Source organism: Physella acuta, unplaced genomic scaffold, assembly GCF_028476545.2.
Source record: "Physella acuta isolate Inbredline_101_S28 unplaced genomic scaffold, ASM2847654v3 ptg000315l, whole genome shotgun sequence".
NCBI lineage: Eukaryota > Metazoa > Mollusca > Gastropoda > Physidae > Physella > Physella acuta.
The window spans coordinates 289,989-308,221 of NW_026731834.1; the positions used below are offsets into that span (position 1 = coordinate 289,989).

The window sequence follows — 18,233 nt, forward strand, 5'->3', positions numbered from 1 at the left end:
GTGAATATGTGAGGGAAAAAAATATATATTTAAAGAAAAAAAAGAGCACTGCTTTTTTTTTTTAAGACCTAACTTTTTTTGGTCAATTTCAATGTGAATTTAGGTCAGTTTTTCTTCTAGACATTTTTCTCTAGAGGGGGGGGGGGGGGCACTTGAATTTTCTGGGGTGGGGGGGGGGTGTTCAGATGGTGTGACGACATACTTTAGCATCATAAAAAGCAATGTTAGAAAAGCCGTTTTAGCCGTTATTTCGCGTTTTAGAAAACTGTTTTAATAAATTGTAATAGGAATTGATTAAAATACATTATGCTGACGGAGTTCAGAAAAGATTTAGAAAAAAAATCGATGTTTAAAGAAAATTTTTAAACCTACACATTATTTGCGTATTAAAAAATGTAAAGAAGGTAAGTATTTCGTTTTTACAAAGTTGGGCTTTCCCGAGCTCAAAGTACACCAGATAATCGCAACTCACAGCGTAAAAATTTAGGAGGAAAAAATCTAGATCTAAATCTACATCTAGATCTAGAGATCTAGTCCCTCACGCCGCAGACGTGCCGAGGCAGACGATTACCGTATATTATTACTGCGTCCAAAGATCGCGACGGCCGGGGAAAACTGGCGCGTGCAGCCTTGCACGAATTTCGACATCGTCTTCTAGGTCACCAATAAAACTGGCGCGCCCATTGGCTGTTTACTCTGGCAGGTGTGTCATCGCCAGCCAATCGGCGTTCAGCAAGCGGGGAATGAAATCTATAAATACAATTTCGCAAACCACTCGCCAAGCAAATTTCAAGAGCGATAACAATTGACGTTCCTACGGAGTTGCGTGCGTTTCATAACGATTATATAACAGCGAAACGTCGTTTCTAAACTTCAAAATTTATTTACAGCTTGTGAAGAAATTTCTACAAAAGTTATCAATGGGCACTGTGAATAAAATTTCAAGCAATTTCGACGCACTGAGGTTAGTAATTTTTTTTTTTAGTTTCTTTTTCTTTTTTTTTTCAGCTTTGAAAATTTTCTTTTTATTATGCGCGCTTTACGGCTTGATATTTTGTGATATTTTATAACAAAGAAAACTACTACTTCAACTTTAAATTATACTTAAGGAATTAAATTGTGTTTTACATTTTTTAAAAATATTTTTATATTTCATGATTTTTAAAAATATTTTTATATTTCATGATTTTTTTAAAACTAATTTTTAAATATTTAAAGTTATTGTTCGGTCCTTTCTAGATAATGAACAATTTTTTAACAAGTTTTTAAAGTGTAATTTTAATTTCTATTGCAGAATGCACCATTTCCAATTCTTTGCAATGGTGGTCATGGTGTGCTTTGTTAGCTTCCTGCTCTACCCATCACGACGCAGATTGGAATCGCCCAGTGTGCTCTATGGTATGGTGCATCTAGGGAGTTTCAGCGCCAATTTTGGTGCGCAGCTTTGGGTCACATTAGTTGCAGGTATGCATAGTTTTTTTTTCATTCGATAAATTAATTAGCTTTTAATAATTATTTTTTTTTTGCTATTAACTTTTACTGAGTCTATAAGATCATAGTTAAAATTTTACTTTAATTAATATTTAATGTTTTTAAAACTTTAACAAACAAAAAATCTATGCCTACCAACGGAAAATAATGTTATTTGTTTCTCTGCTTCCCCGTCCAGGTCTGACCATGTTTTACAGTCTGCCACGTCACATGTTTGGGAAAGTCCAGTCCCGCCTGTTTCCCATGTTCTTCCTGTGGAGTCTCGTCTGCTCCGCTATGACGCTGTCGACCTTCCTGTCCCAGCATCCTTCAGACACCTGGGATAACTCACAGATAAAACAGGTGAGTGCTCACACCACGCATTTTAAAAAAAAATACTTATTAAAACATCGATAGGGCGTATATGAAATGTTCCCTTTTAGAAATTGGCGGTCCATGGGGGGGTAGTGAAGTCGAATTCACCTGCTTTTTGTGACCTCAAAACCCTGACCATATCGCCGATCAAAACCCTGACTTTAATCCTCACCAACGATACTTAACAGCGATACAAAATCGGTATTCGATGCGGCTAAGTCCTGACGGAATTTCTATATGAAGACCCCCCCTCCCTTCTAAAGTATCACTAATCTATAGGTTGGCCATTTTTTTTTAATAGCTGAGTTAACTCATATTAGTTAGGTTATTTTGGTTTTTTTAAATTTAGGCATTAACGCTTCCACCACTGAATTCACAATTTATTTTACAATATTAATTGAAGTGGTTAATATGGGATGCAGGAATGGTGGTGGTGGTGGTGGGGGAGAGGGCGGGGGGGGAGGGGTGGATACGCGTCTAGTGTAGATCTATTGAGTCATCTTTATATAAACCATGTCACGAGCAAAAAGTTAAGCCCCGCCACTTTTTGTCAGGTCTAATTTAATACGCACGCAACCTTGAGGGTTAGGATCAAAGGTACCGAACTACAGAACTTTTCATGCAAATTATTAATGTCAACTCCTAATCTCACCCACTTCCATAAAAACTAAAAGTGTCAGTTTCATACCCTCCTTTTATAATCTTGCTGGGTGGTGGTAGGGGGGGGGGTCTTTTGGGCGGGACTTATTTGGAAAAGGTCTGAAAATATTATAGGGTTAATAAGTGCTATAGTTAAAACTCGACCCCAATGGCTTATTATGTTGTAAAATCTAAACGTAAATCCGTAACCATTCCCATAAATATAATCAATTGTTATTCTCCAAATTTAGAATTAAACGATATTTATCTTTTTGTTTTTAGGTTGTGGCTTTGTCCGTCTGCTTTGTGACTGCTGCCCTCAACTCTATAGTAGTCTCCCCTCTAATCGTGAGCGCCATGTTGAAAACTTTCAAGATGGAGGTGGACGCCGGGGTAGGAGATGTCGTCGGCTACGCAGACATGAAAGAGCTCAAAAAGAACCCTCAGTACTACGAGTCCTACAGGATGTTTCGCCGTTGCCATGGAGCCAGCGCCATGCTTGTCGTGTCATCGTTGATAGCCAACACGGTGTATCTATACTTTTTAACCAGTTTATGTTTACCTTTATGAAGCGGAGAGTCTAACCATTAATAATATTTCTTCTTGTGATAATTATTTAAACTGCTATTCAATTTTATAGGCAATGATGCATAATGTAAGCATACGAACAAAATTGATCTATCTGTATTCTTTAGTTTCCAAAAATTCAAATATATCAAAAACAATTTATTTATATATTCAATTGACAAAACTGTTTAATTAGACGATTTTAAAGTATAACAGTAATAAATGAATAAATCACAAATTCTGAAATTAAATAATTGAGAACACACGAACCCCAAAGTCTATAAAAATCTGTATTTGGTCAAAGGGAATTAATCAACAATTTACTTTGTTCCATAGTTTGTCATTTATTACCTTCCTTTAAATAAATAAAAAATTTGAAGAAATAGAACAAAATATTAGTAGCAATTCTTTTACTTAAATATTATTTGTCTGTTATTTTTTTCATATCATGTAAACATGGCTGAATAAATGTATAGAATAGTGGAGTTTTTATAGCTTGCATCAAGCAGTAAATGTTCTAGACTTAAATTTTTGGCAGATTTTTCTCCCCATTGGGACCAAATCAATAACAACTGTGTTAAGCGTATAGCAAGTGTACACAGCTGGTATCTGCCAAATATGTTTTGTGTTCAGAATGTAAGTTGGAATCATGACATCAGTTTCCTAGAATGCTTGGTATTATGAATGGTTGCTATGTGTCACCAGTGGTTAAATGTGTCACTAATGGCTAAAAAGTGTATCACCATTAGATACTGTGTTAGGATGTGTGATCTCACCATGTACATAGAACAAACACTGTACATAAATGTCCTATTTATTTATTATTATGGAGCTAATATTTCAATACTGATTAATATGGCGATGTACATATGTATACACATTTTCAAATGTATTTTTTAAATATTGTTTTAGATAACAGTAATTTGTAATGTAGTAATTTTTCTTACATTTTAAAAATGTTCAATAGTTAAGTTTTATAATTACTTGTATCTTTGACTACCCAGTGAAATGATTTGTTTGATGTTAGCCAAAACTATCCAGTGTTTTTATAACCTCCGTCCAAATAAATTGCTTCTGTGTCCAGGTTGGGCTGTATAAGTATTTACAACTGGCATTAAGCCGTCACCTGGACAGGTATTTGAAAGGATGGTTGAGAAATGTAGGTGTGAGGTAGATGGAAATATTTTGAATAATAAATTAGAAAATATTTGTAAAATTGTCTTGACTCTCTTTCTTGTATATTAAAATTAAACTTTTTAGATTTGTATTTTGTAAAAAAAATTAATTAGCTATAGTCGGATGGTAGGGCTTAAGTTGAAAGTCTACAGTTCAGATCCCTGGCTAAGTCTGCGTGACATCCCAGCTCTGATGGGTACCAGATACATTTTTGTATCTGTCATATGCAGAGGTGTCTTGGGCACATAAGGAAAAGATAACAAAACCAGTTGTTATATTAAACACTCCCTTTCCATATTGGAAAACAGGTAGATGCTGAAGTGCCTTTTTAATGTTAAAAATTATAACACAAAAACATTTACAGCAAGAATGCAAGGGAAACAACTCAATAAAAAGACAAACTTTTAATCTCTGTAGCAACAAAGACAGGTACCCTGTCAGTGGGTACTGACATGACTACATCACTACATTAACAAGACATCAAATGTAAACTGTGTAGACATAACTACATGAACAAGTTACATTTTTTATCATCAAATATCACATCAATTATTTAAGACAGTTCCTCAAGAACAAAAACTTGCCCTGGGAACAGCCCTGAAATAACCTTTACACTAAATCTAAACTGAACAAGTTGAATCTATACTGAAAAACATTTTGGTAGATTAGACCACCTAGGATTCAACATTTTAATTTTTTACATCTAGCCTTTCAAACACATATTCCATTTCTCTTGTTTAAATACATTAAATATAGAAGGAGTTGCATTTTAAGTAGACATACACAGAATAATAGAAAGATTGAGATTTAAGTCACATTAAAAATTTGGTTATCATTCGCTTAATCAAAGTTTACAAGTCATGTGTTTAGTCATACATCCATTTAACAATTTTTGTTTTTGGTTATTTTATCAGTAAAAGAACCAACAAGATAGTGTAAAATTTCTAAAACAAAACAGTTCCTTCAATTTAGTGTACATAGTATTATCAAGAATTTTTAGATAACATAAAATGCAATATTTTAGCATTTTTTAGCAACCGTTACAATAACTATCTTTTGAAGCATACAAAATTACAATTTTTGTCAAAACCAACTTGATACATCAACTCAAGTACAAGAACTCTGAATCATTTATGTACTTAAAAAAAACAATTTGGTACTTTCATACAAACAACTTTACCCTAAGTTTTGTTTTCTAGCCAATTATTGCCAGGGCATAGCTCTAATGTAAATAAATACCCATTCATGACAAGTATGAGAAAGCTAGATATGTACCCACAACCATTCAGTCAACCACAGATGAGCTTGTCAAAATGTTTCTCAGCCTGTTCTTGTAACTCTACCATTAGCACTAACAACATAGTATTCTATATCAACACAGTGATAGTAAATAATACAAAAACCTAGCAATTGTGCTATGAAAAGTCATTAGCTTTCGAAACCATACATTCTGTTAAAAAATATTTGAATTTAGAGCTACAACTTCAAAGAAATGAATTACTGGCAGTCATTATGATGTAAGCAAATGTATAAACTAACTAATTGAGGACCAATTGAATTCGATAAAACTGTATATATTTCAGTTTAGCTTTGGTTTAGAACAGTAGATAAACTTCAGTAAACTTTAGCTTATCAGACTTGAATTTAAATATCTCCTACATCTGTAAAGAGAAACCAATTTCCCTACAACTCAAGTGAACCTGGTTTTGTGTCTAGGACCTCTACAAATTAGTCTTGATATCACTTCTATATGAAATTATCAGAGATGAGCCTAGGTGAGATGTCATTATGATTGTGATTCCATCCTCTGTTTGATATTTGTAAGCAGGGCATCACAGGTCTTTTTAGCATCTCCCAGCAACATGGATGTGTTGGGCTTGAAGAAGACGGGGTTGTCAACAGCAGCATACCCAACACCCAGAGTTCTCTTCATCACGATACACTGGAAGTGACAAGATGAGATAGCCATAACAAACAGGAGAAATTGTGACAACAGTTAACTAATAATATCCAAGTCAAAATGGGATGAAAAGTGACACGTAAATACAGAAAAAAACTGCATAAAACTAATATATGTGGGTAAAACAAACTTATAATACTTAAGAGAAAACAAGAATGGTGAAGTGTTTACTTCAGAGAGACCAGTTACTTCTAAAGGCTTAAGTAGATTACCATACATGATTTGTTTTCAAGAGTTCCAAAGAAATTATTATAAAAACATCAATTATATAAATGATTTATCAAGCACAGATATTCATGTAAAAGAATTGCACCACTAATTAAAGCATATTGGCAAGGCTTACTCGGGTGAACCAGCACAAATTTTAAATGTATTAGAAAATTTCCCTTTATAAAAAAGCGACTCAAATAAGCCATGGCATCTCTAACCTGTTTAGCAAGCCATACTCTTATCATAGGCATGTCAGCAATAATTTCATTATTTTGTCAGTAATATAAAAAATCCCCCCCCCCCCCCACCACCACCTAAAATTTAGTTAAAAAATGCCCAAGTGCCACTAACCTGTTTAGCAAGCCATACTCTAAGCACAGGCATGCCAGCAATGATAGAGTTTGGATCCTCCTCAGCTGCAGAGTTGACTGTGTCATTAGCTCCGATGATGAGAGCTAAATCAGTCTCAGGGAACTCATGGTTAAGCTCATCCATTTCCTGTACAATGTCATAGGGCACACCAGCCTCAGCAAGCAGGACGTTCAGCTGACCAGGCATACGACCTTTTCAAGCACGACAAGTAACATTGTAAACACAGGTAGAGTCAAAGAATGGTGAGCAGGCAGTAAATAAGAGAAATTAATGAAACCAACTGATAGGAAATTAAGCATGGCATCAATTTTTCATCAACTCTTTTGTTGATTGTAGCTGGAGTAGTCTAATTCAAAGGAAAAGCTAATAATTTAAATGCTTGTGTACTATACTACATATTTGATTACCTAACTACTTTATAATCATTATGGTGTTGAGCAACCATAAAGGATAAAAGAAAGCTGTATGCTCAATATAGACATGTGATTATTATATATTTAAGTAATTTTTTTTTTATAACTCTTGAATAAATATAAGTAAATGATGTGGGTTGATGCTGTGATAAGGTGTGAATAGTTTAAAGTAATTTAAAATTATCAAAGAGATAGTTCAGATAAAAAGTTAAAAATAATATTTTTTTTTAAATGTTGACTGACCAGCAACAGGGTGAATTCCAAACTTGACATTTTTGCCCCTTTTCCTTAGTATATCAACCATCTCTGCAATGGGGTATTGGGCCTTGGCAACACACAGACCATAACCTAGAGGTTCAGTCATGAGAAAATTTATAACAGACAAAAACAATATAATATTAACCCTAAACTAAAAATGTTTAAAACAGTGAGAGCAATAAAAATATCAAGCCATTTTAAATCTTTTTCACATAATGAGTACAACAAAGAGAAAAATTCTTTCAAACCTGGAACAATGATGATATTCTTAGCCTCGTCAATCAAGTCTACAGTCCCATCAACATTGATCTCTGTGTGGGTTCCTATGATTTCCATAGGTTTGCCTTTGCCAGTGGAGCTGGTACCATAGCCTCCAAGTATCACATTTGGTAGTGAGCGGTTCATAGCCTATTCAAATGTACACATTTATAGCAAACATTTGCATACAAAAAAAAACACACTTTGAGCATATGAATTCAACAACTTTGAAAAATAGTTTTTATAAGAAATTTTAAAGAAGCCTTAAAATAGTAAATTAAAAACAAACATTCAGATATAAGGACCAGGTCTAGATGCATCTAAGTAAAGAACCCTTTTCAAACCGGTCCGTCCATGGAGCAGGTGATGTAGAAATAATCTGTTTCAGTGATTGCTGCTAATGAAGGAATAGGGTAAGATGCATCAAAACATCTATCTAAATGGTCCAGCTTATAACTCTCACCTTGCACATGATGTAAGAGAGGATAGCTCCAGAGGAACCAATCAGAGCCCCTACAATGGTCATCAGGTTGTTGTCCAGCATAAAACCTTCAGCACACAGGGCCCAGCCAGAGTAGGAGTTCAGCACAGTGATGACCACAGGCATGTCAGCACCTAATGTGGTGTAGCACAAACGTTGCAGTTAAATAGGTATGAGCATCTAGAAACATTATGTGGTTAAGACTGAAGAATTTTTAATTATAACATTCTGATTTTTGCCACCAAAAAATTTACAACAACAAAAAAAAAACCCAAGCAATTAAATTTGGTATAGAAACTTTTAAAATTTCAGGTTTGATTAGTAAATGTAAATTAAAAAGGACAAACCCACAATTAAAATGGGAATTTTTAGTTGTATTAACAGCAGAATAAGTTTCAGTAGAAATAAAAGCACTGGGATAGTATGCTTTTAATAAGAATGTGAAGTTAAAGTAAAGCTCCCTTTTCAAACCATGACGGTCTATGGGGCAAGTGAAATAGAGTTCACTTGTTTCTGTGACCTCGACATATGAAGAGATTGTGTGGGTGGAATCAGGGACGGTCTACTGACTTGAACCCGGATTCGAACTTGAGACTTACGGGTTAGTAGTCCAGCTCTCTACCCATAGATCACTCCGTCCCCGAATGTGATGTTGGTTACAAAAAAAAAACAAACCTCCAATAGCAGCAGTGAGAGTGACACCCATGATACTAGACAGAGCAGTGGTAGTGCCCAGCATGCTGAGCCCAACACTTGGGCTGTTGTCCATCATGTAGTAGGCCATGGCAGCAACGTTACCCAGCATCATGCCACCATTGAGATAGTTGCGGCCTGGCAGGAGCAGGGGGTCAGACTTGAGGACTCCTGGGAGACACATTTTAAAAGATTTTAAACAACATTTGTTAGGAATATAATGTAATAGAAAATAATATGAGTATCCCTGAAAAAAAAATGGATTGTTTAAATTGTGTAATCAATGATTGAAAAACAATCCTGTCGACTACATATTGCTAAGGAACAAACATTAACAGCACCATACTTCAAATATTGGTGAGCTTACCTTGAAGTTTTCCAAAAGCAATCAAGGATCCGGTGAAGGTGACACCACCAATGAAGGTCCCCAGGAAGAGGAAGGTCTTGATGACATTGGCAGCTGGGTCAGTGGCAAAGTGGGGCTGCTCCAGCATGTAGTTGGCAAAGCAGGTCAGCACAGCAGCTGCTCCCACAAGGCTGTGGAAGAGGGCCACCATCTGGGGCAGGTCAGTCACCTCCATACGCTTGGCCATCACAGATCCTATTAATCCACCTTTGAACCAAAAAAAGCTAATTGTACTTGCACAGCTTTTAACAGGGGAAAAGAAAAGTAGAGCGACCTAAGCAACCCTGGAGAAATACAGTGGGAGGAATAGTAAGGCTGCTGGGCTTAAAAAAAAGAGAGCTACACAAAGTAAAGTTTGGTGGAGAGATGAAGTTGCAGCCCTTTGCTCCTCAGGGGTATCAAAGGAATAAGTCAAGTCATTTATGCCATAAGCTTAGCTATATTTTTTTGCTGACTTCCAACATGATTTCTAGTCTAAACAGCAATATGGAAAAACAGATGTATACAATTTTACTGTCATTGTAACAGAAATCAAGAAAACGAGCCGACCCGTTTTATTTTCTACTTTTCAGTAATTCATAATTTTTGAATTCCACAGTACCAATGCTGCCACTGAAAATATTTGCTTTATAACACTATCAGATGGTCGTTAAGGACGATAGCTCCTCCTTTCCCCCTAACCCACCCCACCCCCCTTTGAAAGCAAACTCCTCTTAGTTACCTACCCTAAGTTTATAATCTTTTCAAACTACATTATCTGCCCCTAATAGCCGTCACTAAACCCGGCTCTATGATTGTAAACATTTAGCGTGAACCACAGTTCACCAGACTATGTAGTGGTGGGGGTGGTAGGGAGCGCGCTTACAGCTTGGTGTTTTCTATCGTCTCCAAGAAGAGAATGATATATATAGATATAAACAAAACACCAAGTTCTAATTATTTTATACTTGTATAAAACATGGGGTAACTACCTACCCAGACCCATGCAAGTTGCCATCTGTGTGAAGGTCTCAGCAGTTGGTTTCAGGATACCAAGAGTGGCAGCAACACCACTGGTCACACCAATGATTCCAAGGGTGTTGCCTGAAAGGATAGTGTACATCTACTTTTAACACATAATAATCTACTGGCCTTGTCCCCACAACAAAAACATACAGCCTAAATCAATTATGTTATGTGGTAGAATTCTCAGTTTAAAATTTAAAAATATGAGTTTTTATTTTTTATTTTTAACTTGCTTCTGCTAAAATACATCAATTATGCAGGAAATCAAAGTTCTAATTTTATTTTAGTATGACACTTTAGACAAGCATTTAAAGAAAAACTAATTTTAGAATTATATTGCCATTTCTTTTTCAAAACAACTGAAAAGAGCAGAATTTTGTTTTTAAAAGAGCAAATGATCTTTCCACATGCATGTTGTTGCTGACTGTTCAAAAGTGATAAAGAACTGAAGTCACATGTAACTCTAAGACTACAACAACCAAGCCTGGACCTAGGCTAGCCAACTTACCAAGTCTGCTGGTAGACTGAGAAGACAAGCCAGTTAAAGCTGACTGTTCTATAGTGATAAAAAACTGAAGTCACATGTAACTCTAAGACTACAACAACCAAGCCTGGACCTAGGCTAGCCAACTTACCAAGTCTGCTGGTAGACTGAGAAGACAAGCCAGTTAAAGCTGACTGTTCTATAGTGATAAAGAACTGAAGTCACCTGTAACTCTAAGACTACAACAACCAAGCCTGGACCTAGGCTAGCCAACTTACCAAGTCTGCTGGTAGACAGAAGACAAGCCAGTTAAAGCTGACTGTTCTATAGTGATAAAGAACTGAAGTCACCTGTAACTCTAAGACTACAACAACCAAGCCTGGACCTAGGCTAGCCAACTTACCAAGTCTGCTGGTAGACAGAAGACAAGCCAGTTAAAGCTGACTGTTCTATAGTGATAAAGAACTGAAGTCACCTGTAACTCTAAGACTACAACAACCAAGCCTGGACCTAGGCTAGCCAACTTACCAAGTCTGCTGGTAGACAGAAGACAAGCCAGTTAAAGCTGACTGTTCTATAGTGATAAAGAACTGAAGTCACCTGTAACTCTAAGACTACAACAACCAAGCCTGGACCTAGGCTAGCCAACTTACCAAGTCTGCTGGTAGACTGAGAAGACAAGCCAGTTAAAGCTGACTGTTCTATAGTGATAAAGAACTGAAGTCACCTGTAACTCTAAGACTACAACAAGCAGGCCTGGACCTAGGCTAGCCAACTTACCAAGTCTGCTGGTAGACAGAAGACAAGCCAGTTAAAGCTGACTGTTCTATAGTGATAAAGAACTGAAGTCACCTGTAACTCTAAGACTACAACAACCAAGCCTGGACCTAGGCTAGCCAACTTACCAAGTCTGCTGGTAGACAGAAGACAAGCCAGTTAAAGCTGACTGTTCTATAGTGATAAAGAACTGAAGTCACCTGTAACTCTAAGACTACAACAACCAAGCCTGGACCTAGGCTAGCCAACTTACCAAGTCTGCTGGTAGACTGAGAAGACAAGCCAGTTAAAGCGCCTACGCAGCACAAGGAAGCTGCCAGGTAGGCCATCTGGTGGATGTCTGGGTACTGGCCTGATGTGGCACAGTATCCGTATCCAGCCAGGAAGGTTACGGCTGGGATACCATACAGATATGAGTACTCTGGTGGATCAGCTGTGGATAAAACATTAAATCATTATCTTTACTGTTGATAGAACAAATTGAAGAATGAATTTAATAATCCCACTAGCCCAGAAATGTACATATTATAAATTGATAAAAATTGTGTACTCTTGAAATCAAGTAACAATATTCAAGTAAGATATGGTTTATAACTGACTTGGTCTCTTGAACATGTCCAACATTCTCTTGGTGACAACAAAACCACCTCCAATGTTGATGGATGAGATGAAGGCAGCCAGGGCAGCAAGAGTCTGTCAGATAAACATTTACACATTCAACAAAAATGTTCAACTGTTGAATGTTGAGGTGGTTTCAGTTGGTTTTATGTACCATGTCCAATAATGCCAAAATAATGGAATCTTATTAAAAAACTAGCCGTTGGTACCCGTTACACGTGAATTATTTGTCTATATATACACTTTTCTGGTTGCGTAATTAAAACTGTTTTTCTACATTCAAATATGTCTATATTTTTTATTTTTCTTCTTTAAATAAAATTGGGTCTATACATTTAAAACATCTACTATATTATTTTCAACAAAAGTCCATATCAAGTTCTCCATATATCGCTGAAGATTCTGATGTGATACCCTGCGAAATATATTCGCGGACAGAGAGAGAGAGAGAGAGAGAGAAGTGCACACATATATTAGGATGTTTGAGATTACTGGTAGTAAACTATAAAGTAATGTAACTTTTTAAAGTTAATTCTAATCACATATACCCAACCATAATCCATCCTAACCCTAATTCAGGCCCTAAAACTAAAACATATTTTGCAATACCATTAACAACCCCAGACACCTATAATAGGAAGAGTTGGTGGATGAGGTAAACTTGCAAATGTTAAGTTTAATTGCTATGTAAGGATCAAGAAGCCAATATAATACCTAGCAAACTTAACCTTCCCTAACTCAAGTAGTGCCCCCCCCCCCCCCCCATTTGGGCTAAATTAACAAACATAAGACCACTTGTGCTTAGTCTTGTGCTAAAGACAGGTTCAACTCATTCCCTCATGTTTGTAACTGTCTCCTGCTATAGCACTAAAGCAAACCTCTCATATAAAGTAGTATGCAGCAAAAGTTTGTATTTATATGATCAAGTAAGTGAAATGTCCTGATTATGCTCTATGACGAAGTATTAAACTAACAACATACCTGCAGCGTGTTAGATGGGTAGTAGCCACCTCCCATCAGCAACATCCCACCTACTGCAGTGATACCTGAGATGGCATTGGTCACAGACATCAGAGGTGAGTGGAGGGCTGGTGTTACACCCCATACTGTGTGGTAACCTGTTCAAACAGAAGTGGCCAGATCAAAATACAATATTAGCTTCATTGACACCTCACTATAAATTCCATTAAATATAAAATGTAAATACTAACATTCATGGAGTAAAATAAAAGCCAGTAGTGGCCAGAATCCTTTTTCCAGTTGAGTTTTCTGCATACAACTGGTTCTACTACATGTAGCATTTATGATTTAAGTAAAAAAAAAAAATAGAAGTTTGAAACTCACCAACAATGCCAGCCAGACCAAAAACATTAACCATGGATGTGAAGGCTGAGTTTGGTGATATCATTCCCAGGCCTGTGGACAGAACAAAAGGCAAACATAGCAGTTACAATTTGAAGACTGGTTTCTAAGAAAGCACAGGATGGGGTGTCCAAGCATAACGATTACATGTTCCCTATGCTTTTAGTTCAGATCTAATGTCCATCTGGACCCTGAAGTCTGAACAGTTATGACAAGGAAAAGTACAGACCATTAAGCATATTACCACCAGGCAGCTCCTTTGATAGCCAATTACTAATGTAAAAAACTGGACCGTCACTTTCGTGTGAGTAAATTAAAGATTCATTTTGTTTCAGCATTTTCATGAAATGTGACAACACTTACCAACCATTCCACCGAGGCCAGTGGTGTACATGAGAGAATCTTTCAATGTGTTAGCAAAATAGTTGGGTGGAGGAGGTGGTTCTTTCACTACAGCTTTAGCAGCTGCCGGAGCAGGGGCAGCTGGGTCCACTTTAGGTGGAGGTGGTGGCCAGAGCAGCTTGCCCTAATACAGTAATTATTTGCATCAATGTATGCCACATTCAGGAAACTTTGATGCAAAACATATTTAAACGGAAATGTTTTAAAATCTGACATGTATACAACATTCAAGAGACTTCAATGCTTAAAATCTATGCCATTATTTAAAAGAAATATTGTAAAATTTGACAAAAAATTTGGCTTACTTCTTGTAAAATAATAGAACCTCTGACAACCTCATCTTCCAAGTTAATGTTGTAATGATCTTTTTCACCTGTTTAAAATTTAAAAAAAAAACCAACTAAAACTACAATCAATACAATAACATTGTAATTACAATGCTATAAATAACCAGAAGCTAGTAAAAAATAAATGAAAACTATATTAAACCAGTACATACCAAAGGATAACAAAAGCTTGCTGATATTATTAGCATACAATGTGGAAGACTGTGTGGGCAAGCGTGAGGGCAGATCAGTGTAACCAATGTGGACGACATCCTTGTAAACATACAACTCTCCAGGTTTTGTGGTCTCAATGTTGCCACCAGCTTCAGCTGCAAGATCTACAATAACTGATCCAGGTTTCATGCTTTCAACCATGGCCTAGAACGTTAACATTATACTGGTCAGCAATGATACAACAACCAAACTCTACAACAGACTGATACTAAATAATAATTAATAGATTAAAAAATTGGTTTTCTTTATTACAATGTACTAGGGTTTGATACATTTATAACAAATCCCAAATTTTAAACCTAATATATTTGATTATCAAAGTTTGATAGCTTTCAGTTTGAAAATTAAAATCATTTAAATTAAAAGATAAGATCAGACAATGCAAAGATATAAATAGAAACACTGAAGTTACCTTGGAGATAAGCTTTGGTGCTGGCTTGCCAGGAATGAGGGCAGTGGAGATAAGGATATCAATCTCTTTACACTGCTTGGCAAACAGTGCCATCTCAGCTTCATAAAACTCTTTGGACATTTCCTTAGCATAGCCTCCAACACCTTCTCCAGATTCCTGAAATACAAATGATGGAACATATTTCACATTCTACAGAATAGTCTCTAACACCTCCAGATTCCTGATAAACAACACTTAAAGCATGCCACATTTTTTAAAAAAATAACCTCTGACACTTTCTCTAGCAAAGTCCCCAGCTGTATTCTTAATTGATAAAATATTAAATATATCACCACAGAATGCTCAACTTATTATAGGACTGAACACACACAATGCACACATATAATTCCCAAAGATAAACTTGCCTTGAGATGCACTTCCAAGAACTCTGCACCAAAGGACTCCACCTGCTCCTTGACGGCTGCTCTGGTGTCAAAGCCTCTCACAATGGCTCCCATGTTTTTGGCCGTTCCAATAGCTGAGAGACCTGCTACACCCCCACCGATAACTAGTACCTTAGCAGGTGGGACCTTACCTGCAGCAGTAATCTGACCTAGAAAATGTAGATGTTTTTATCTTTATTAATGGGAACAGAATAAAACATGTACATTGATAGGGTAGTCTTCTTATAAAACAAAACAGCTACATGTCATTGTTTTAAATCAGGAACACATCACATTTTATATTCACACATTGATAATTAAGCTTTAATTTACTAAGCTGGAATCTGCCCATAATTTAAAAACAATGGGACTAACACATTTAAATTAGCAACTTCACAAAACAATTTATCGCTTTGCTAAGTTTAAAAATCGTATAATAAACTAGAAACAAACAACACTTCAATTTTTTTATATCAACCACTTAATAGTGAGCTTTCTCTAACAGATGTTTAACTTTTGCCACATTGGAAACATGCAACCTACCAGTAAAAAACCTGCCAAAGTTGTTGGCAGCTTCCACAACAGCCTTGTAGCCTGCAATATTGGCCATAGAGCTGAGGGCATCAAAGACCTGGGCCCTAGAGATGCGTGGCACACAGTCCATGGCAAATACAGTAAGCTGTTTCTTGGCCAACAGCTCCAACAGCTCTTTGTTTTGTGCAGGGTACAGAAAAGATATCAGGGTTCCTTTGTCACGGAAGTTGGCAATCTCCTCTTGAAGGGGAGCTCTGACCTAGAAAAAAAATTATTCATTTATACAATATCAATATGCTCTAATTTTATTTTAATTTATAAAATTGCGATATGATCTGGAAATTATGTTCTTTGTTTACCTTTAAGATAATGTCAGAGTCATAAACATCTTTTTTTCCCTTGATTTTGGCACCTGATGCAGCATAGTCATCATTCATAAACTTAGCCCCAAGACCTGCATTCTCTTCTACATTCACTGTGAATCCCTTCTTAGTCAGTGTTTGAATGGCTGAAGGTACCAATGCAACTCTGCGTTCATTCTGTAATAAAAATGTCAGTTATGTGGTAGATTTGAAAACAATCAGGTTCAGTAACTCTTGTTTTCTTCCTATTTGTTAAGTTACTGCCCCTTAATGCAGAAAGTAATCATTTATGAAATTTAGTTTTCCATGAAAATATCAACATTTAAAAAATCTATTTATTGAAAGAATAATATTCAGAATCAATTTTGCATACTGCACTACTCTTTCTTTAGAACATTAAAATAATTTTTCATTATTTCTAAGGTTGTAAAATATAGGCCAACTTAATCACTTAACTTACAGTAAAAAGTTCTTTTGGTACACCGATAGAGAGGTTCTTGTATGGTATGCCAGCAATTGTTTTTTCTTCAGCCTTCTGACACAACTGGCCACAAGCAGTGCGCAGGCCACGACTGCAGCGTGCACTCAGCTTGCAGACATGGCTGCCCATGTCTGCCATCATGGCGACTTTGTGTACTCGCAGCATGGTGCTGATCAGGCAGTGGTCCTGATGTTAAAACCTGAAAAAAAAATTTTAATTAGTAATATAGGATGTCCTACAGAAATGTGGTTTTATTTTTATTTTTTAAATGTTAACTGATAGTCATCTAAAAAAAAGTGCCTATTACTCTGACCATATATATAAACTTAAATTATTAATTAAGGAAGAGAGTTAATACAGTTTTAAATCCGCTTTTTACACATTTGATACAGTGATATGATACTAAAGTATTTACTGACTTAACTAGGGGAGGGTGAAATTAAATTCTATCTATGTAGGAATATATGAATATAGATCTATTTACGTTAAGCATAATGAAATGAAAACAAAAAGTTTGTAACTTCTTAGAGTAGGGTTGTAGTAGGGGTCTAGGCCTAACTTAACTTAGAGACTTTACTTGCACAGTCACTCCAATTTAATGAATTTATTCATAGGTTAGGCGTACTCTATACTCTAGCATTTTCATTTTCGCATACAAAATTAGATTATAACTCTAACTCTAGATCTAGTGACTTAATAGCCACACTTAATAGACGCCTAGATCTTGAATCTAATCTAAAATCTAGATCTGGGGGGGGGGGTCTAGCTAGATCTCTAGCACTTTTTTACAAGACTTCCACACTAGCAGTAGCAGAAGCCCTCTAGCTAGACCACTAACTCTAAATATCTGTTATTCCCTGGAATTACACTGTTAGTGCAAGCGAAGGTTTTTATTAACAAAAAAAGAATTTTCGTTTTGGTGCACTTATTATAAAACTAATGGAAACAAAGCAAAACAAACAATATGAAGCAAAGGCGTCCTTGTTCGAACTTGGAAGTCCGAGGACGTCACCATGAGAGTTATGGAGCTTTTTTGTGTTGAAAAACACAAGAATAAAATAAAAGGATATCGCCGGTGGAATCAGACAGCTGCATGGGTTATCTGTTAGTAAATTTCCTAATAGGTTTAGATTTTATATTAAATGAAATACACAATAAGGAATTATTTAAATACTCACCAAAGAGTGCCAAAGACTAAATTATTGCAGGAAAGCTGCAATAATTTAGTTACTGTGGAGACTGTGACCCCGAAAAATACCCTTGCGAATGGCCGCCACGGTACGCAGACCAATCAATTTACCAATAACGTGTCACATGGCTAGGGATTCCCTTCTGTGTAAGACTGTGCCAATTTTAGAATAGGTAGATTCACTTAAATATCGAAAACAAATTATTTCAACATGATTTAATTTAAGCATTTTTATCGTTTTACATATTTGTGTATTTGTTATATTAAATGTTAGCAACATTTTCAAGCTTAAGGTTTTTGGCTTATTTAATTTTAATTCCATACCATTACAATGTAGGCTCCCTATA

The 18,233-nt window shown here is 36.1% G+C and overlaps 2 protein-coding genes across 3 annotated transcripts; one reads left to right on the forward strand and one right to left on the reverse strand.

Annotated features, from left to right (window-relative positions):
• The first annotated feature begins 792 nt into the window (after positions 1 to 792).
• LOC131940274 (transmembrane protein 205-like) lies at positions 793 to 4,246 on the forward strand. The gene is made up of 4 exons (XM_059298918.1): positions 793 to 964; positions 1,295 to 1,464; positions 1,670 to 1,833; positions 2,767 to 4,246. The coding sequence occupies exons 1-4, from the start codon at positions 921 to 923 to the stop codon at positions 3,052 to 3,054; spliced, it is 666 nt and encodes a 221-aa protein (XP_059154901.1). The 5' UTR covers positions 793 to 920; the 3' UTR covers positions 3,055 to 4,246.
• Positions 4,247 to 4,616: 370 nt separating this feature from the next.
• Positions 4,617 to 17,978, reverse strand: LOC131940318 (NAD(P) transhydrogenase, mitochondrial). 2 transcript variants are annotated; one of them, XM_059298969.1, is made up of 21 exons: positions 17,876 to 17,978; positions 16,677 to 16,896; positions 16,214 to 16,393; positions 15,864 to 16,113; positions 15,303 to 15,490; positions 14,899 to 15,054; positions 14,426 to 14,630; positions 14,232 to 14,299; positions 13,888 to 14,050; positions 13,507 to 13,578; positions 13,144 to 13,280; positions 12,144 to 12,237; positions 11,798 to 11,977; positions 10,254 to 10,361; positions 9,240 to 9,485; positions 8,855 to 9,043; positions 8,162 to 8,313; positions 7,689 to 7,848; positions 7,426 to 7,530; positions 6,749 to 6,960; positions 4,617 to 6,169 (listed from the first exon to the last, which is right to left on the reverse strand). In XM_059298969.1, the coding sequence occupies exons 2-21, from the start codon at positions 16,860 to 16,862 to the stop codon at positions 6,014 to 6,016; spliced, it is 3,207 nt and encodes a 1,068-aa protein (XP_059154952.1). In that variant the 5' UTR covers positions 16,863 to 16,896; positions 17,876 to 17,978; the 3' UTR covers positions 4,617 to 6,013. The 2 variants fall into 2 exon arrangements, with proteins under 2 accessions (XP_059154952.1, XP_059154953.1); XM_059298970.1 differs by lacking the exon at positions 17,876 to 17,978 and adding an exon at positions 17,659 to 17,724.
• Between the last annotated feature and the right edge of the window lie 255 nt (positions 17,979 to 18,233).